At 45.4% G+C, this 21,554-nt stretch overlaps 1 protein-coding gene across 3 annotated transcripts in view; it reads right to left on the reverse strand.

Moving 5' to 3' along the window:
- CC2D2A (coiled-coil and C2 domain containing 2A) overlaps positions 1-21,554 on the reverse strand; it is a 145,028-nt gene that overhangs the window by 57,067 nt on the left and 66,407 nt on the right. For all 3 annotated transcript variants that reach the window (XM_034672096.1, XM_034672095.1, XM_034672094.1), the window contains 6 exons: positions 19,998-20,207; positions 18,927-19,033; positions 13,288-13,428; positions 10,016-10,172; positions 9,184-9,422; positions 6,405-6,582 (listed from right to left, as the gene is read on the reverse strand). In XM_034672096.1, coding sequence (XP_034527987.1) covers positions 6,405-6,582; positions 9,184-9,422; positions 10,016-10,172; positions 13,288-13,428; positions 18,927-19,033; positions 19,998-20,207 — 1,032 coding nt within the window. The remainder of the gene's footprint in view (positions 1-6,404; positions 6,583-9,183; positions 9,423-10,015; positions 10,173-13,287; positions 13,429-18,926; positions 19,034-19,997; positions 20,208-21,554) is intronic.

Raw genomic sequence — 21,554 nt, forward strand, 5'->3', positions numbered from 1 at the left:
GTCTGGGGGGTTAGGTATGCAATAAGTGTGATTTCCTAGAGATCTTCTCCATTTTCACTCCCCCTCTGCAGTCCAAGCCCGCATCTTCTCACCCGCAGAGGGCCTCGCCTGGACCCCTGCACCCCGTCCTCCCACCGCAGCCACTGTCCTTTCTCCATGCCCTTGGCCGCCTGGCTCCTCGGCTCTGCACACTGTAGGGCCCTGGGTGCCTGCTCCGCTTGGCTCCCAAGTCAGCTTTCAACAGTCTGACTCAGCATCACGCAACTGAGTCGATAGAGATGCGTGCGTAAAAACGATGTTTGGGACTACTGTCCACCAAAGGCCAGTAGCCACGAAAACGGGATGGCCAAGGGCTAACAGAGACACTTCTCCAAACAGGACTGTTTCCCCCGCGCCAATAGTGCAGTTCTGTGGACGAGCCGGAGAGATCAGGAGAGGACGTAGGAAGGACCTCAAGTAATTGCCAGCTAGGTTCAGTGGAGAAATTCCCTATCTCAGTCCACACGCCAGGAATATGAAAGCTCAACAGGACTGAGGGAAAATAACAAGGCTACGAAATGTAAGCACCAGCCAGTGGTGCAATGTGACTGTTGTCAGTCTGGGGGGTCAGGAAGATGAATGACAAAGAAACAAAGGTAATCATCACAAAACTGTTTTATATCCCTCTGTCCCTCCTTCCCTTCTTCCCGTCCCTCCCTCCCTTCCTTTTACAGGGAGAGGGAGAGGGAGAGAGAGAATCCTAAGCAGGCTCCATGCCAGCATGGAGCCTGACGCAGGGCTGGATCCCACGACCCTGAGATCATGACCTGAGCCGAAACTAAGTCCGATGCTTTATCGACTGAGCCACCCAGGTGTCCCAAAACTATTTTATTTCTAAATCAAACTTCATTCTTGTGAAAGGCCAAGCATTTGCTTTGGAAAGACCTCAGAAGTGGAGATTTTTAAGGCCTTTCTGGAGGGACTCTGGGCCTGCTCCTACTCCCCTGTCCCGAGAAGTCTTGCCTCACGTTCCCCTTGGGGCCAGCTGTGGTTCCACTCCTTTGTACTGTTACAAGTCCAGCCACCACGAAGTGCTGGCCATCCCTCCTTTCGAGGCCCCAGTCTTGTTCCAATTAATTCCTTCCGCCTGCTTCCAGTGCTGGGCCCCATCCCATCCCCTTGCTGCTGGCTTTTGGTGCCCACTCTGGCCTTGTCTCCGGCTTCATAAGACCGCCCGCGCATTCTTTTCTCAAGCCTGGCTTCAGCCTGAGGGTTCAAAACATGCAAGGAATCAAACCCCGCAATTAACACTGTTCTCATCAAGGGTCCCTGACATCTGCACGAGGCCAAGTACTCTCTCTGGAGCTCTCTCCTCTTCTCCCAGCTGGATTTAAGGCTCCCGAGCCAGCGCCATGGGGACCCCTCTGGCCCGGGGGTTCCAGTTCTCCCCCGCACACCTGGCCCAAGATTAGACACTCAGTGGGCTCTTAAGCAACAAACACGCATGGCTTGGTTGTTGGGTCAGCAACTGATGCGTTATAGTTTTGAGAATCTTGGAACTTTTTCTGAAGTATGCTGGACTCTAAAGTTAGGGATTTGATAACACTGGCATAAACAGATGTGTTTAAGGCAATACTTCTCACCCTCTTAAAGCAGCCAGTAATTCTTGAAACTTCCCTCATCCCACACTTGCAATTATGTGGAAAATTCCCAAATGGCATAGCTCTATTCCTAGAGAGTTGAAATACAATAGCCCTTAAATTAATTTCATCTGTAACTACTCTTCAATCATAAAAATTATGCCATTGAGCCATTATGATATGTGATTGGATCTGTTATCAAATCTCTATAGATAGCTTAAGAACTTAGCCAAGGCTCTTTTAATTTGTAATATTTAAAAAATTACATGATTCAGCTCCTTAGGGTCAAGGTAATTGCCTATGAATATAATCTTGGTATTCCAGATTAAATTTTGCTTGTTTAGTTAAAAGATTTATTTCATCATATTTTAGAGAATTACTTTTTTCACATTACTTAAAAAAACTGTTTTGATTGCAACATCCAAGCAAGCTAATATCCAAGATAGCAAAAAGGAGAGGGGCTGGGAGGCTTCCCTTCTATTTCAGAATATATGTGAAATAAAATACCAGTGATCATGGAAGGTGGAGGATGTCTTTCCTTCTATGGAAATTCAGAAAATATATGACTGCCCAGCAGAGAAGCTCTCACAGACTGTCAGGGGGTCTGAGCTCTCAGGGGCACCTGCCAAGGGGGCGGGCCTTCTCTCCAGTCCTTTGTGCTCTTCTCAGTGGGCTGCCCCCCCCGCCCAGGGCTCCCTCTCCTTCCTACTGGCCATATTATCCCCCATTATCATCTGCTGCCCTCCCTCTCGTCACTCTGCTCCTCTATGGGCTTTTTCCTCTTAATGTTGGTCTCCTCACGTCAGCTTTTCCTCTGCAGGGGATGAGTCAAGGAGAGATCTCTAAGGAGGGGGCAAACTCTGAATAATGGGACGCTTTCCTATTCTGTGGACCTAGTACGGGAGGGACTCCCAGGGGGCCTTGAGCAACCCCTCGTTATTCAGGGCAGGTGATAGCAAAGCATCAGGCTGGCTTCTGGGGTTTGTGTCTATGTATTTTCTCCATCAAGTTTTCTTTTTCTTCTCTTCCGCCGCCTCCTCCTCCCCTCTCCCCCTCCCCTTCTTCTCCTTGTCCTTGTCCTTCTCCTCCTCCTCCTCCTCCTTCTTCTTTTTAAAGATTTTTACTTATTTATTTGAGAGAGAGACAGAGATAGCGAGAGAGAGCACATGAGCAGGGAGGGAAGGGAGCCTGGCGTGGGCTCCATCCCAGGACCCTGGGATCATGACCTGAGCCGAAGGCAGACGCTTAACTGACTGAGCCACCAGGCGCCCCTCCATCAAGTTTTATTCCTAATTTAGACAGTTTTTCATGTGCAGTAAATCTTACTTTAAACTTAAGCCACATGGGTTCAGGACTAGAGCAGGAGGGTTCATGTGGGAAGTGGTGAAGATGTGGGGCTTTGGAACCAGTGGGGTGCAACTCTTATCTCAAAGGCATTCAGATTTGAAACCATCCAACACCCCTGGTCATCCAAACAGAAGGGCACTGCCCCCAGCTCCTCGCTCACGGAATCCCTGGACAGAAGGCGTCTCTTAATCAGGCCTTAGTGGTACAGAGAGTGCTAGATTTTTAAATCTCAGCATATCTGAAAAGGGCTTGTGTCTTTTGATCCAGGGGCATGGTAGCTCAGGGATGCAAGTAACGGTGTGTCTCACGGGCAGTGGCAATGACGTGCAACACAGTCCCTAGGATCCCAGAGCCCCTCAGACATGGCTTTGCTAAGAGGACAGAGGAAGAGGAGCCCTTGGTGTGCTGCAGGCAGTCAGCAGGGGCCCCGGAGGAGATGGGTGGGAGAGTGGGCATGCACCTGACGCCCGAGAGCCCCGGAGGCTTGGGCTCACCTCCCGGTGCAGAGTGGGGGTGACTCTGGGTGACTTGGCAGGCTGGCCTTCAGGTAGCATCACCCCAGTTTCACCCTCTGTATCCACACAATGTCGTAAACCGAGGGGGAAGCAAGTAGAAACTTACAGAGATTATTTTCTCATGGATGATCACCAGAAAGGGAATTTTCTGGCTTTAGGAAAGCTCAGTTTTCCACCAAAGCTCCAAATTCAATCCCCTTTCAGATACTATTTTTTATGTTAACAAAATGTCCTTGCTTTCTCCTCCTGCCCATAGTTAACTTTCAGGTTAGCAGCAAAGTAAGTTCTATTTTTTTTTTCAAGTTCCACAATACATAAGTACTTTCTTAAAAATTAGGGTTTTAAAAAAAATTATAGGAGAGACTGGGCCAAGTCAGCTCTAAAATTGAAAAAAAAAACCAACAAACCCTTTTTCAATTGTGCAGACGTCAGTGGTGTTATCAGCACAGCAGAGAATCTGGCTCCAGTCTTGATGCGCTGTGCCGTGTAAGTGAGGACCGCCCTCTGCCCTTTCCACCCCCAGATCACGGATGAAAAGGTACAGGATAAAATTGCCTCAGTCTCTGGGATGATCCCCATCTGAGGTGGTTGACCTTGGGTGCTCAGGGCTGACTCTTTCAGGGTCCCCATCCCATTGCTTGGCAGCTCTAATCTCATCCCGAGCATTTCTACTGTGCTTCCTTCCCATTTCAATAGGGCTCCCTATCTTAGTGGTCTCAAACTTCCTCCACCAGTTTTTTTAAAATCCTCTTTATCTATTTATTTTTTAAAATTTATTTTAGAGAGAGAGAGTGCATGCATGCGCGAGTTGGGGAGGGGAGGCGCAGAGGGAGAGGGAGAGAATCTTAAGCAGACTCTGCTCTGAGCACCGAGCCCGACATGGAGCTCCATCTCACACCCCCGAGATCATGACTGAACCAAAATCAAGAGCTGGATACTTAACTGACTGAGCTACCCAGGTGGCCTCCTCTACCAGTTTTAATAGGCTTTTAACTACTGAGAGCCAGGTAATGGTTGATGTTCAAAATGTCAAAGAATATTCAGGGCCAAATGCTAACCAATCAGAAGAGATGTCAGCCCTACGCGAGAACAAGGTCCTGGAGGCATCAGCCTTGTTCACACACCCTTTAATAGGTCCATTGTGGGAAGGTCCAGGGGATCTCGGAAAGTGGGGTCTACATGGCCAGGGTGGCATTTTGGGAATCCAGTACAGAAGTATTTAAATATTTAATTTAATGTTATTTAATTTAATTAATTAATTTATTTATTTTAAAGATTTTATTTATTTATTTGAGAGAGGGAAAGACAGAGTACAAGCAGATGGAGTGGCAGAGGGAGAAGGACAAGCAGACTCCCAGCTGAGCAGGGAGCCTGATATGGGGCTTGGTCCCAGGACCCTGGGATCATGACCTGAGCTGAAGGCAGATGCTCAACTGACTGAGCCACCCAGGTGCCCCTAAATATTTTAATAAGGATACAGCTGTAATGGTACCTGTAGACAATGTCAATTACAACCAATAGGTAGTGGCTGCCTATAGTGCAGTGTTAAGAAGGATTCTGAAGTTCTATCCATGCTCCGTGGGGGGAAAAAGACACCAGCAAGTAGTCATTTCTTGTAAGGGTGGTGGATGGGAATGAGGAATTTGTGCATAAATGGTGGATGTGGACTATGTGGGTGGTGGATGGCAAGCAAAGGCATGTGTGCTAGATATTTGCAACCCTAGTTAACAGGCTATCATAAAAGAGAATTCTGTTAGCGTCACAGGAGAGGACTCACCATTAGAACAGCAAGCATGGACACTGCAGTGGATGAAATAGTATCCCCTAAAAACTGCTGCCTACCTGGAACCACAGAATGTGACCTTATTTGAAAATAGGGTCTTTATAGATGTAATTAGTTAAAACATCGAGATGAGCTCATATGGAATTGCAGTTGGCCTGAGTCCAGTGAGAATGTCCTTGTAAGAAATAAAAAAGGACACACAGAGATGGGGAGATGGCCACATGAAGATGGTGGCGGATTGGAGTGATGCTATAAGCCACGGGACACCAAAGGCCACCAAAGCAGACGAGGCAAGGAAGGATTCTCCGCTAGAGCTTTTGGGGGGAGCATGGCCCTACTGACTGCTAGATTTCAGACCTCAGGGCCTCCAGAGCTGTGAAAGAGTAAGTATCTGTTGTTTTAAGCCACCAAGTTTGAGCAGCTTAATTGGGGCAGCCCTAGGAAACTAAAACAGGTACAGATAAATGTATTATTAATGGTGGGACTTAGATCAGCAGTGATATTTATTTTGGGGGGATCCTATAACCTGTAGCCACCCCATCATAGCCACCTGTGATAATGGGGGTATTGATTTCTGGGGTATATCATGCTAGCATCCAGGTAGACAGCGATATGGAAGTACTCCTCCAGTGAAAAAGCCAGGGACCCCCACCTCTCATCCCCCTTCCCCAACTCGAGGCACACACTGGAGTACTGTGGCCAGTATTTTCAGGAGGTGAGGAGGAAACAGATCTCCTTCTGCCAAGACCATAAGGACAGACGTGCCCATGAGGAGGCTGACCTCCTGTTCACCTTGAAAATCTATCAGGACACCAGCATCACCAACGGATGGTTTAAAACCATCTTGTACAGGGAGCACCTGGGTGGCTCAGTCGGTTGAGCATCCGACTCTTGGTTTTGGCTCAGGTCATGATCTCAGGGCAGTGAGATCGAGCCCCATGTTGTGCTTCCTGCTCAGTGGGAGTCTGCTTCCCCTCCCCCTCTCCCACTGCCCCTCCTCACTGCTTGTGCACTCTCTCTCTTTCTCTCTAAAATCAACCAACCAAACAACCAACCAACCAACCAATCAATCTTAAAACCACCTCGTACCTGTGATCACCAAAAAATTCTTGGGACAATGACTATAATTAAAAAGCATACCTGCAATGTTAAACTCTCTGGCCAGTTGAATATTTGCAAGTTGAAAATCTGTCCAAAGTGAACTCGGAAGTCTGCCCCAAGTGGCCGACTGTCGGTCCTGGACACTTCCTTGTCGTTGAAGATCACTTTTAGATAAACGGAGCGCCTCTTGACATCCTCCCTTCGCAAGACCTCTGCCCTGCAAAGTGAGACCGATCATAGATGAGGTTAGTCGTTTACTAGGGAAAACTGGAGCATCTGACGAACTGGGTACTGAACAGAACAAGATACACTGGAGATGATTCTGCCAGTCACTAGAGCTCTCGTGGTACCAAAACAGCCCTCGGTCTCGAGGAACTTTATATAACAATTTGCGATACAGACTAAGACAGAGGCACACAGAAGTCCACCAGGGACCCAAGAACTGCAGTCCAAGCACCGTTCGCTGTATTATGGTGTCCTTAACTGTTTTCCAAGAAGCCTTATGTTTGCACCCCAAAGTTTTAAGTAAACGGAAACATAGCTCTTGTAAGTACAGTGAATCCAATCCATAAGGGACAATAGTGATATATATTTGGGTGGGATGTTTTATCCTAAAAATGTAATAGCATATTGTAACAGGTCAAATCCACTTCTCCAAGATTCAAGTTTTTTGTTTTTTTTTTTTTGACACTTTCCAATGGTGAGTACTCACTGGACACAGGGGATTAAGAACGGTTTCTTTTTTTAAAAGGCCACTTGGATTCCAAAAAGGTAACCCAGCAAGCGTATCATTCTTGTAGCCAGGTAATTAAAAAAAAAAAGTGGAACCCCCAAGAGTAGTCTTTAATTTTATTGTGTATATTTTCAGAAACGCCCACCCAGTGGGCTAGTTATTGGTTAAGTCAATAGCAACTCAATCTTAGTAAGAACAGGGAACGTGGAGAAAAATGAAATAAAATCCAAAGTACACTCAGAATTTTTTGGGTGGTGAAGTCTTTTTTTTCAACTGCAGTGAGACAGGGGCACCTGGGTGGCTCAGTGGGTTAAGTGTCTGACTTCAGCTCAGGTCATGATCCCAGGGTCCTGGAACTGAGCCCTGAGTCAGGCTTCCAGCTCAGTGGGGGATTTCCTTGTCCCACTGACCCTCCCCCTGCTCGTGCTCTCTCTCTCTCATATCAATAAATAAAAAAACTTTTAAAATATTAACAAAATAAATTCCAGTGAGACATACACAACATAACACACCATTTTAACTATTTTTAAGTGGACAGTTCGCTGGCATTAAATACATTCACGATGCTATGCATTCATCCCACTAGCCATCTCCAGAAGTTTTCAGCGTTCCAAATAGAAATTTTGTACCCACTGAATTGGGTGGTAGTTTTAACTTTTTACGTCTCTGTAATTTGGGCCCACCCCAGGTATAGAATTGCTCCAATGACTTCAACTTTTTTTTCTATAAAGGAATTAACACCAAATTTCAAGAAGTATTCAAGACACCTAAAGACTCAACTCAGAGATGTTTCATAGTTTCTTCCCAGTAACCTCCTGCTACAAAGAGACTTAAGATGCCCCTTTCTTCTGCATGACCCCCCTTACATGATGGCCTGATGAGAAGGGCCGACCATGATCACTGGTTTGGGGTAACCTCGGTTATAGTCCCAAATCCCAGTGAAAACCAAGAAATTGAAGACTGAGGTATATATTCTCAGTCAAAATGAGACTCATGACAAAAGACTGCCAAATCAAGCTAAATTTTCCCTTTAAAAAACATGTAATAAAAAAAAAAACCCACAAACAACAAACCGTGTAATCACATATTTTGGATGTTCTTTTTTTTTTTTTTTTAATACAGCATGCTATTTGTGGCTTGAAAATAGCTAATTCAGTGCTGGGGAATCATTTATTTATGTGTAGTATCCAAATGCTGTGAAGTTGGGAGAACACAAGAAAAAAGCCATCATTAAAAAATACATTATTGGTACATTAACAGAAGTTTGAAACTAAGGAGGTTGTAGGAAGTCTTATATGGACATTCTAATGAATCCCCACATCCTAATTATCTCTGAGGGTGACAGAATTTATTGTACATACAGATGTATGCATGCAAGGCGAAGTTTCTGACTGTTTCTCTCTTAGGCACCACATGAATGACTTGAAATATATTTCTTCTTTTTTTTTTGAGAGAGAGAGAAAGAGAGAGAGCAAGAGAGAGAGAGAGCACATGTGTGGTGGGAGGGGCAGAGGGAGAGGGAGAGAGGATTTTAAGTAGGCTCCACGCCCAGTGCAGAGCCTAACATGGGGCTCGACCTCACGACACTGAGATCATGACCTGAGCCTAAATCAAGAGTCAGACGCTTAACCAACGGAGCCGTCCAGGCATCCCCAGAAGTGTATTTCTATCAAATCTGGAGAATCTGCTTCAGATGGCTACAGGGGCTATCCAGAGTCCCTCTGCGAGGCTCTCTGGGGGGCCTTCAAAGAGAGAAGCTAGCCCCTGGGGCAGCTGAACCAAGGGCCAAGGACAGACCTGCGTGTCCGTGCTGGGGAGCAGAGAACGTGCTGCCAGTGGACAGAAGACACCCTGATGTCACCGACAAAGGCTCCAAATCAAAAGCCATGCAGGGAGCACCTGTGACAGGCAGCTTCCCTCAGCATGCTCCTACGTGGCCCGTGGAGATGCCCGAGGAAGGGAACCATTTGAAATCACCAAAATAGGGACAAATATCTACCAGTTCATGGAGTTCCCTCTGAGACAGGTTTACAGAGCTCATGACTCTCCTGGTCACACTGTGCCGGGCGGGGGGCGTCTGCTCACCTGGGACACTGCTCGTTGGGACTGATGCTCCCCGCCAGGCTCAGCTCCGGCACCAGTGTGGGCTCCCCAGGCCTTCTCCTGCTCCGGGCTGCCCTCTCCCTCACCTGCTGCTCGACCAGTGCCCGATCGGTGGGCTCCGGGGGGACCGGTTTCACAGGCTCCTCCCCGGGGCACGGCTGTTCTACCTCCCCGTGGGGATGCTCTTCGACGGCTTGCTTCTTTTTCTTCTTCTTGGCCCTCTGTTGGGTAAAAGCAATCTCATGTCAAGCAGAAACTCTGCAATTTCACTTACGACCACGTCTTCAGAACCAAATGGACGCGGATGCCGACCCAGCTCTGCCTCAAGCCGCTGTGTGTGCTCAGGCAGGCTGCTCAGCCCCTTGACCTCTCTGTGCCTGTTTTCTCATCTACAGAATGGGGACAATCACAGGAAATTCTTCCCAGGGCTGTTGAACTGAGGCAATGCCTGGGATGTAGAAAGAGCTTAAAAATGTTAGCTATTCTGGAGATCATTAATATTGACTCTCAAGGCCAAGGACACATCTTGAAAGTAAAGTAAGGCTTGTGGGCGAGCTATTGCAAGTTACCTGATCTGTTACTTAGTATTATTATTATTATTATTCAATGTTGCCCGGTTATGTGTACAAAGTTGTATCATTTCCCAGGGAAGCCCAGAAATGTCAATGCCCTACATTCAATGGCAGACAGAGCAGAGCCAGGAGGGGCCCCACTCCGCCTGTCCCGTTTCCCTCCTCCGGCCTCAAGGGGCGGCCTCCCAGACCCCTCCTGTCCCCAAGGTCAGCCCTGCTCGAGGCCGAGGGACTTGACAAACCTGGGCTTTCTTCCAGGCTTTCCACTGCTGGTATGCGGCTCTGTACCCTTCCATCTTCTGGTCATATTCTTCCATGTGCTCTTCCAACAACTCACTTATCTCAGCTTGAATTTCTGCCTCAAATGCTTCTTCGTCTGCTTTCTGGTCAACTTTTTCCCTTTAAAACAATTTACAGTACCTTGGTTAGTTCTTGAAATTGAGTAACAGAGGAATAATAACAGCAGACACCTGTATGGGGCTTTGCTATGTGACACGTCCTCGTCCGAGAGCTTTGTAACCTGTTAGATGTCAGCTCTGGGGGGCACGTATTGCATGGCGCACTGGGTGTTATATGCAACTAATGAAGCATCGAACTTTACATCGGAATCCGGGGATGTACTGTATGGTGACTAACATAATATAATAAAAAATAATTAAAAAAAAAAAAGATGTCAGCCCTGGGAGGCCGATATCTACGATCAGCTGCATTTTACACACGAGGAGAGATGAAGTGACTTGCCCAAGAACACACAGCTGTGAGTGGAAGAGCTGGACCGGGAGCCCCAACTATTTACCGCTAAGCAGCGACGCCCCTTGGAGCTAAGTGACCCAGAGCACACAGACAGTACATCTGCAGATTCTCAGCCCCGGGGTAGAGTGTCGTCGTAGTTACTAGGGCTTCGAGTCTCCGAGGGACCACTGCATTATGTTGCTTCTGAGCCCCCGAAACGACTAGTCTGACTTTGGACTGGCAATTTGAGTTCTTCTTTGATGATTCCGCTGATATTTTATCAGGAGCCCTGCCCAGCCCAAAGCGGTGTTTCCTGCAGTGTGTTCGGCAGGCCATCAGTGCTGTGGGATCTCCTGCCAAAAAACGTGCTGTGGCCCAGTCCCCGCGAGATTAAACAACTGTGGTGTGGGAATCAGCCGCGTGACTCATCTGGCAGCGGGTGGCAGGCACGCCACACCCAGCTCCTCCTCTCTCTTCCCAGCACCTTGGGATTGTTGCGCTCACTGCCCGGGCGGCTTACGTGATCCATGCAGCCTGGCCCGGAGGCTCTACTCCTAAAGTTCCTGCCCCTTCTAGATAAACTTACTCAGGTGCCTGAGGTTGACACAGACTTGCTTACGTTCACGTGGGGCCTGGTGGTTTAGCAATTAGCAGTTCCCTAAGGCACAGACTCAGCTCTAGGGTACTACTGAAGACATCACTTTGGAAACACAGTGGCCCTGGCAATGTATACACATCGGAGAAATCCGGCTCATCAATTATGCTCCATCTCTGACATACAGAGACCCATTCGCTTTGCTCCCTGTTATTCAGAGGCATCCATAAGCTAGTGGAAATTTGATGACTTTTGCAGGGAAAAATTTAAGCTGCATCATAAGGTTCCAGATGAATCAGGAGTGTGAAGAAGGGCGCCTCAAAAGAATTTAGGTGTCAGCTACTTATGGGAGGAAGGGGTGTTAAGTATCACAAAAAGTGTCACCTAGAGGTGATCTTAAGGGCAAATTTCCTATAAAGTTTAGTTTATCTTAAACTGAAGGAAAGAAAGAGAAAACAGGTAAAAATTTCTGCTTCTGGGTGGGAGGGGCAGCCTGGGAGATGGAATTCGGAAGCTGAAACCCTGGAATTTCTGGGAGACACCCATGGTTTCTGTGGGACAGGCTGAACTTATTTTCATCAGCTAATATTAACTGGGCAGATACCAAGTGGCAGGTGCTCCGTTTGGGACCAGATATCCAACGGTGACTAGGTCCCTGTCCTCATGAAGCACAATCTTGTGTTTGTCCTGGGAATGGTAGGGTGTTTCCTGAGTCTTAGGAAAATTACCACCCTAAAAGAAAATCAGAATCTGCAGCTATCTTTGGCTGAAACATGGCTGTCTTTGAAGCAAAGTACCAGATCATTGCCCACATTTATTACTTTTCATGTCGATGTACAGCACAACACTTACTCTGAAGAAACAAACAGGAAGGGACCAAAACCAACAGCAGAGATGCGCTTCCATGAAGATACAAAATATGGTTTTGTTGTGACAACTGTCCTCTTAGTCGTATCAAAGTCTAGTGACTTAGGTAGCATAAACGTTATCCAAGCATACTCTCTCCACACCGTACACAGAGATCGATTCCAAAGGGACTAAAGATGAATGAGGAAGGTAAAACTATAAAGATTATAGAGACAATAGAGTGGAATATCTACTTGACTCAGGGGAAGGATTTCTAAAGCAGCATACCGAAAGCACCGATCGTGAAAGAAAAGATGAACATATTTTTATCTGTTTAAAATTAAGAATTTCTGTCATCAAAAGCAGCAAAACAGAATAACGAGGCAACTACAGAGTGCCAGAGGGTATCTGCAACGCACACCATCAACAAGGCCCCCTGTCCAGGATATGCACCAAGCTCCTACCAATTCTGAAAAGGAAACAAAGACAAACAGTCCAGTTCAAAAATCCACACACGCCTTGAACAGAGGAAATCAAAATGGCCAATTCATGAATGGGAAATATAAGGTCGAGCAAAGAGTAAGGTTTGATGGCAGCAGGTGACATGGATGTTTTGGGTGATAGGGATCTACGGGACACTGGTCCAAGTATAAACTGGCACAACCACTCTGGAAAAGTGTTTGGATTCGGCATGTGAGTATCAAGAAGCACATCTCCTAAGACTCAACCATTTCACGTCCAGGTATATTTCGGGAAAGCGCAGGTGCACGTAGCTTAACAGACATGTGTAAGGATCCCTACAGAAGTGCTGCCCGTAAGCTGAAAAACAGAATCAGCTCAAATGTCCATCAACAGCGAAATGGGCAAAGTTTGTTATGTTCATCTAATGAATTAATATAAAGCAAAGAAAATAAACGAACTCGAGCGAGCCACGCGCTAAAAGAAGGTGAATCTCACACAGCAGTGAAGAATGCACTGAAGGGTGGACGCAACCTACTTTCGTTTGCAGATACGTGAAAAATAGGTGATATTAAACTACATTTTCTTAGGAATTACACATAGATGGCAAATCTGTAAATAGAAACAAGGAAATGCTGATCATAGAAATCTGGAAAACGGTTACTTCTGGGATAGAGGAGACAGTAGTTGGGGTTAGGAATACGGGGGCTGCCCAGGTACTGGTAATGTCCTATCTCTTAACCTGGGGAGTGGTTACATCATTATTTATTCGTTTTCTTAGTTGTTATTATTATTTATTAATTATTTATTCATAATTATTTTTTACGCATTTTCTCCATGCATGATATAGCCCAATAAAACAACTTTTGAAAAAAAGCTTACTTTCTCAAAACAAGTTTCAAGGGTGTGTTCGTAAACCTCTGAAATTCTCGAAGGGATTTCATCTCCTTCCAAACTTTTATGATGGTTTTAAGCAAGGTTCGATCTTTCTCTTGTTCAGCGTCACGCAGTTTTCTTGTTTGCCTAGAAGACAGAATACGTTATTATTATTATTATATATTAAAAAGTTATTTAGAGGGGTTTGCCGTTAAAAAAAGAAGCTAATAAAGCTGTAGTGACTGTACATTCAATCTGATACCTACGATACTTCTTAAAGTACTGGAAATCCAAGGATATGAATGGAAATTTGAAGACAACAGGATGCTATGTTTCGAGAGGTTATTTGATTTCGTTTTCCCTAGGTGAATCTGACTTCAATTAGACTAAATTACCTTCTAAACTTCTTCTTATACTATGTACCCTTAGGCAAACAGCCACTGTTGAAGTTATAAAAATAAGAGGCCCGGTAAACTCAGTTCTCGTGGACTAAATTATTGTACACATAGGAAAGCACATTGTTGTCCTAGTTAACACCAAACATATTAAAGTCCGTCTCTGTTTATACAAATCACAAGTTCTACATTTAGGAGATGAAGTAATGTCACAGGCTGCCTGGGAGAGTTTTCTAACTAGATGAACAACATTTCAGGTTCATTTGAAGAGGCACCCGTTGGAAATGCTTTCATGTTTATTCCCATTATTTAAAGTTCATGGGAATTATTTAATGCCTTGCTTTAAGCCCTCTTATGAATGACAGTCAAATCCAGAACCCAAATGTACTCTATTATGCTATTAATGATTTAGTTAATTAGATAATTTTTCTTTTTTTGAGCAAGTACCAGGTGTCACTCCAGGTGACTCCAGACACCAGATTGGAGGTGTCTCTGTCCTCAAGGAATTTACCATTTGGCTCAGGAGTTAGACACATAGATAAATGACGACAACATACAGTGTGAGATTTGCCTAAGAAAGTGCCCTTGTATACCACGGAGGCAGGGTCTCATGAATTAGCACAGCCTGACCTCCAGAAGGAAGGTTCGAGTCTGGAGGCTGTACCTGTGATGACTCAGCCTGTGGAGGTGTACAGAGAAGCACAGACACCGAGATTTCTAATCATTCAACTGCTGGCTCTGGAAAAGGAAGATGGTGGGCGATGACAGAGAGGCAGTGGTTGGATGGCCAAGATTCAGGACTCTCTGAGGACCTCACAGAATGAAGAAGCAATGAACTAAGAAACATTTTTCTTCTTCTTTTTCTTTTTAAAGATTTTATTTATTTATTTGAGAGAGAGAGAAAGAGAGTGAGTGCACACAAGTAGGGAGGAGAGGAAGAGGGGGAAGCAGACTCCCCACTGAACAGGGAGCCCAACGAAGTGATCGATCCCAGGACCCTGAGATCATGACCTGAGCCGAAGGCAGACGCTTCACCGAATGAGCCACCCAGACACCCCAAGAAACGTCCTTCTTGAAAAGCGGTAAGGCATGTAGTTAAGGGCACAGATGTTGAAATCAGACTCTGTAGGTTGAAATCCTGATTCTATCAGTTGGTAGCTGGCCTCAGGCAAACAACTTAACTTCTCCATGCCTCACCTGTAAACTAGGGACGCTAACAGAATGTACTTCACAGAGTTGTTGAGAGGAGTAAGTTAACACAGGAACTGTGCCTGACATCTGGTTAGTGGTCCACAAATACCTGTGAGCCACAAGTATCAAGTGGTCTGATATTCTCTTATGCCTTTAGCTGCTCCCTCCCTGCCTCCTTTTGAAAAACTGCAATAGAAAATTATTTCACTGAGTTATGGGTCACCGTAAGGTTTTCTGATATATTTTCTATTTCCTTTTTTAGTACCTGACAAAAGAGTTTCTCAGAAATGCTAAAAAGGAACTCTTAGCAAGAAAAATTTGACAGGTGAACTAAAGGAGAAAGCATCACAAAAGAATATTTAATGACAAATTGCGGCCAGAGCTCTGGAAGAAAAGGAAAAGGCAGCTTTGCTCAGGGAGTCAGGTAATCCTTTTCTGCAACCTGGTGCAGATGGGGTCCAGAGTGTGGAAGGGAGTTTCAACCCAGAGGTGAACCTCTGGGAGCCACTGGCTTCTGGATGATCTTTCCAACCACAGGGCTGGATTCGAATCTCAGGAGAAAATGCAAGGTAATAAAGGAAACAAAAAGAAAAAATTTGTGAAGAACTCTGAACCTTTGGAAGCTGGGCAGAGGAGAATAAGTAGACAAAGGACGGTGGGGAGGACAGGGGGCAGGCGAGGGGTGAGGACATCCAAGACTGTGGCGTAGGGAGGGGAAGGGAAGAAGTCAGTCACACCAGGCCCCTCTGGTGACAATGCTCCTCGCCGTCAAGAGGCCAGGCAGCAGGAGGGGCTTAGCAAGGTGGAGGTGCCTGGGCCCTGTGGCAAGATCAGCCTCCGAGGAAAGGTGGGTGGGCCAATGAGGACGGGCTCAAGGGCCCGAGAGGCGAGGGAGTAGAGCAGCAAGAATGCTAGTGTTTTCCACAAGTTTGGCTGTGAAGGAAAATAGAGAGAGAGAGTAGGAGCCAGATGGGGCTCTAGAGTCATATTTTTATTTGTTCAACTTTGAGTAGGTCTGAGGGTGAAGACCTAGTCGAGAGAGTTAAATACAGTGTTTCTCTGTGTTGCATGAATACGCATGCTTCGTTCCGTAACTAGCTGGCTCCAAGTCATGGACAAGTGATGCGGCAGGATGCCATTTATAGAAAGTAAGACGGAGAATGCCTGCCGTGCTGGGGGCAGAGGTGAGCGGCCCCTGCCTCGGACTCCGCCGACGGCTGGTGGGGCTCACAGGGACGCTGGTCAGCAGCAGCCGGGAGTACACGTGAGGGGACAGCCAGGAGCAGGCCATCTGCTTCGATTTGTTTTAACAATAGTGAAACGTCAGTCAGGGAAAGACTAAAATCCACTCTCTTACTGGGCCAGAAATGCTGGATTGCAGAGGCGTTCATCTCCAGGGGCAGTGGAAAGACCGCCCTGGGTCTGCACGGTCTGTCAGTCTATCACATGTTTCCGCCAGTTTTCAAATACTGATGAATAAATATGAATCCCTATAAAACCACTACTGTATTCAGGACAGCTTTTGTCACTTTTCTTACCCAATGTATGCTCAAGCAAAAATTATTTTCACAAGGAGCCTGCACTGTGGGCTGTCTTCTTTAAGCATAAATAAGAATTTTCCTTTTAAAACATACTCTTCATACTTTTACAGTGACAGTATCTCAACATCACTAATTTCCACTTTGCTGGAGGAATTTCCAACTCAAAGCTAGATTGTAAAAAGAAAAGTATACATTTAAAGTCCTTGATTTATAAATTCCTGTTCTAAGAATTCATTCTGTGGAAATACTCATGCACACAGGAATGTCAATTACGAGTGCACTTTCTACAATAAAAAATAGGAATAATACAAATGCCTATCAACAGGGAACATAACATCTCTGTAATGTCAGTTTTTAAATAATGATACAGGGGCGCCTGGGTGGTGCAGCTGGCTAAGCATCCGACTCTTAGTGTCGGCTCAGGTCAGGCTCAGAGTCTTCAGATCCAGCCCCAGGTCAGGCTTTGCGCTCAGCAGGGAGTCTGCTTGCGATTCTCTCTCCCTCTGCCCCTCCCCCCTGTGTTGGTGGGCGCATGCCTGCGTGCGCACGCTCTCTCTAAAATAAATAAATCTTTAAGAATAAGTAAGGATGCAAACCTAGGTGTAGCATAAAAGGAAAGGGTCTGAGATGTATTTTACGTAGAAAAGCCAGTTGTGAGATGGTAAATGCAATATGATTCCTTAAAAAAATAACATATAGACGACTGCATCCGTGGATGTAGGCATGAGTACACACACATAGGTGAGTGCACATGTGGAAGAACCCGCAGGACTCTGTTAGCACGATCTCCCCACGGTTGGGACTCTAGAAGATACTCACCTGCATAAGCTATTTCCTTATTGTTTGGCAACAATCCAGGTTTTAATTTCTGAATTTTAATTACGAAAAATTCCAAGAAAGAGGAAAGTCCACGTCATAAGTCATTAGGACGCTTGTTTAGATTTTGCCACATTTACTCAGGGCTTTTTGTTTTTGTCTCAAATGTTATAGTGACATTACTTGGATTGCATTCCCTTCTCTCCCTCCCTGGAACTGGCATGTGTGTCTTTTCTGTCTGTCCGTACCACACACGTGTGTACCTACAACAGACAAGGGTTGTGTTTGGTAGTCTTTAGGGTTCACGAGCCGTATCACATGGTGAGTGTCCTCTTACACCTGGATGTTGTCATTCAACATCGTTTTTTCCATCTTGGTACACGCAGATCTAATTCAGTCCATTTAACTGTGCTACAGATGTTCAGATTGAGACCATACCAGATGCGGTCATTCTGGTATGGGGTCATTCCCAGCTCCTTACTTTTTTTTTTTTTTAATGTTTTTTTATTATATTATGTTAGTCACCACACAGTACATCCCTGATTTCCGATGTAAAGTTCGATGATTCATTACTTGCATATATCACCCAGTGCACCATGCAATACGTGCCCTCCTTACTACCCATCACCAGCCTATCCCATTCCCACCCACCTCCCCTCTGAAGCCCTCACTTTGTTTCTCAGAGTCCATAGTCTCTCAAGTTTCATTTACCCTTCTGATTACCCCCCCTTTCTTTATCCCTTTCTTCTCCTACCGATCTTCCTAGTTCTTATGTTCCATAGATGAGAGAAACCATATGATAATTGTCTTTCTCTGCTTCACTTATTTCACCTAGCATTATCTCCTCCAGTGCCGTCCATGTTGCAGCAAATGTTGAGAACTCGTTCTTTCTGATGGCTGAGTAATATTCCATCGTATATATGGACCACATCTTCTTAATCCAGTCATCTGTTGCAGGGCATCTTGGCTCCTTCCACAATTTAGCTATTGTGGACAATGTTGCTCTGAACATTGGGGTGCATTTGGCCCTTCTCTTCACTACGTCTGTCTCTTTGGGGTAAATACCCAGTAGTGCAATGCCCAGCTCCTTACTTTTGTAAATGATGCTGCGAATTCCTTACACGCTACACGTGTCCATGGGCACACGTGCATGTAGCTCTTAGACTACACACGTTGGAAACAGAATTTTCTGGGTCCCAGGTGATGGGCATTTCCATGCTTTGCTAGCCTATGGTCAGGCCGCCCTCTAAAGCGGTAGTTGTAGGGACACCTGGGTGGCTCCGTCAGTTAAGTGTCTGCCTTCAGCTCTGGACATGGTCCCGGGGTCCTAGGATCGAACTCTGTACAGGGCTCCCTGCTCAATGGGGAGTCTCCTTCTCCCTCTCCCACTCCCCCTGCTTGTGCTCTCTCTCTCTCCTCTCTCTCTGTCAAATAAATAAATAAAATCTTGAAAAAAAAATGGTGGCTGTAGTAACGTTTATTTACACCAGTGGAGTGAGTTACAATATCCTACATTCTTATTCTCTCCTTGGACTTTAAATTTGGTGTTAATAGGATGGATATATCTCATTACTTCATTTAGCTTAATTGCTCATGCATTCAGTGCATTTGGAAAAACTGAAAAAAGCTTTCAGCAAGTACACAGCTAACAAGAACAACAACAACAAAATAAGTGGATTTTACATTTACAGACTTTACTCACCGAATTTCAGATTTATACTCATTGATGGCTTTTTGGGTTGTATCAAGGGATTTATGAGGTTTTGCTGGATTCAGTCCTGTCTGAACTGCATTTCTTAGAGCTTGGAGCTTAAAAAAATACGGATACATGTTTTGAGTTAGAGACTCCACCACCTACTGCAAATTATGTGCTTTCAACCACCCACTTGGCCAGGGCAAAAAATGTCAGCAAAGCTGTGAACGGCTGTGCAAGCCTCCAGCTGTTCCCACACTTTCCCCACGACGAACTCTGACAGAGCGCTCTTTCTTCTAGTCTTAAAAAGGAAAAGGTATAATAAAGGACAAGATATGTCCATCCCTGTTCTATAGCCCAGATAATTAAGTTGCTCAGGACAAGTGTTGCTTTTATGTGTGTGTCTCAGAAATAAGGTTTCTTTCAAGGCCAACGGTGGATCTTTCTGGGTCCTGGATACACAGGGGTATTTTTGTGAACAGATCACACACCTATAGACTCAAAACGAGGTAATGGGGCGTTATCTCTTATTTGGGCAGCAGGTTTTAAAGTCAGGGTGTGGGATTAAAATTGCCTGTAGTTAAAATTACTCAAGAAAATCCCATGGGATTGCGTCACATTGGAAATAAGTGCCAAACAGAGAGACATTTCTTTGAGCATCATTGGAAACAAATGACTTGTGTTTGGGTGCCACGTTATGGCAAATTGCATGTAAAGATAAGAATGTCTCTAAGGACAGAGAGATTCTCAGGCCATGAACGGTCTCAGCATCTGAGGTCACCCAAGCAAGACACAGCTAGGTACCTTCCATTAAATGCCCGCTCCCTGGTAGGTGCGATTACTTGCACGGTTTGCACAAACCTTTCCCTTTAAGCCAAATGGGTGCCACTGAATTTGCACATATGAAATGTACATTGTCATAGCCTTCCATCGGCCTGCAGGTGGAACAATCTGTCACGCATCCTAGGCTGAGGGGGCATGCGTAAGAGGGGCATGAACCTTTGCTGCAGGCTGGTGTCTTTGTTGCTTGGGTTCATCAGAAGAACCAACCCTGTCAACAGTAAGAATGGAAGATTGTACCTTATCAGTAAGGAATTTTGCCTTGTTTCTCTGGTGTCTTGCAAGGTACTGGTCATATAATTGGGCCAGCTTGGCTGCCAAAACATGCTCTCGGCTAAAACAGGGATGATGAGTGAAGATTAACCCTGAAATATCAATGTCCAGTTGGAAATTTCCAGGGGGGTCTCCAGATCCAATCATGTGCTGACTTCTGTGGACATATTTTACTGCCTGTTAAAGAGAGCAGAGCATGGGGGGGGGCAGTTAAAGCACTCACTGGATAATGGTGATCTAATGTGCAATGGACAACAGCCAGATGCGCCAGCATCTACATGTAGGAATATATGAGTTTATTTCTTTTCAGCCATTCCATTTCACATTTCCCACCTTTCCCCAGATCAGTAGACTATTAACGTATACTTAGGACTTACGATTTCCTTTAGGACTTCAACACAGTGTATCTTCATTTTTGTAATCAAATACCATGTCTTCTCTTATAAAATAACATTCAGCCTGTCTTTGATGAGAAGACCAACAGATTGTTCGCTTAAAAAATAAATGTCCTTGTAAAACCGTGATATGTTTACAAATGGTAGGCTTGAATAGGAAAGGATCGACTCTATCTCAGTACCGTCCAGACTATGCTGAGTTGAGTCTCCATTTGCATTGAGAGGGAGGGGAGACCACCACTGCGGGGATCATATTCCACTGTTATTTCATGTCTTATAAAAGCCCTAGTTCTGATCATTAATATCCTTACACTCCAGACTGCCATGATGGAGGGCATAACTTCTTTTTTCTTTTGTTCAGATAAAAGTATTCAATTATAACCCACATTTATGTTAGAAGTTGTTTTTTTGTTTTTTTTTGTTTTTTGTTTTTTTTAAGAAAGGGTGAGCAGGGGTGGAGGGTGGGCAGAGAGAGAAGGAGAGAATCCCAAGCAGGCTCCATGCCCAGAGTCCCCACCTGATACGGGGCTCAATCCCATAACCCTGAAATCATGACCTGAACCAAAATCAAGAGTTGGACACATAACTGACTGAGCCACCCGGGCGCCCCCATGTTAGAAATTTTTCATCTGCATGTGGCCACTGTGTGTCTTATGATCACCCAGACTGCTGAGATTAATTAAAAAATTTCCACCTCACAAAAACATGGACAACTAAACATCATTCTAGAGACTTAATAGAAAATTCCTCTCTAATTGCTTTGCTCCTGCTGATTCTTGCTTTGCTTTCCTCTTGCCATGGGGTTCCAGAGTTATGAGGTCACTCAGGGTGCGGTTCTCAGGTTCCATCTTGTAGTCTTCTTGGTATGAGTAAGTAATGTGGGTAGTGTGGTCCAATTTACCTGAAATGTTACCCAGGACATCTGTACTTCATTTCCCCTTCCCCAAATCTGCATTAGCCCATGGCCAAATGACTGCTGGTGGTCTCTGCTTTAGGCTCAGCTGAACCACATAAAAAAAGCTTCCGGGACCGTCGTAGTCACTGGGCTAGACTGCTCAAAAGAGCCCAACTCTCTTCCTATTAAGGAGAAAGACTCCCGGTTCCTTGTCTTTCTTTTTGTTATATTTAC

Source organism: Ailuropoda melanoleuca, chromosome 11 (genome assembly GCF_002007445.2).
Source record: "Ailuropoda melanoleuca isolate Jingjing chromosome 11, ASM200744v2, whole genome shotgun sequence".
In the NCBI taxonomy this organism is placed as follows: domain Eukaryota; kingdom Metazoa; phylum Chordata; class Mammalia; order Carnivora; family Ursidae; genus Ailuropoda; species Ailuropoda melanoleuca.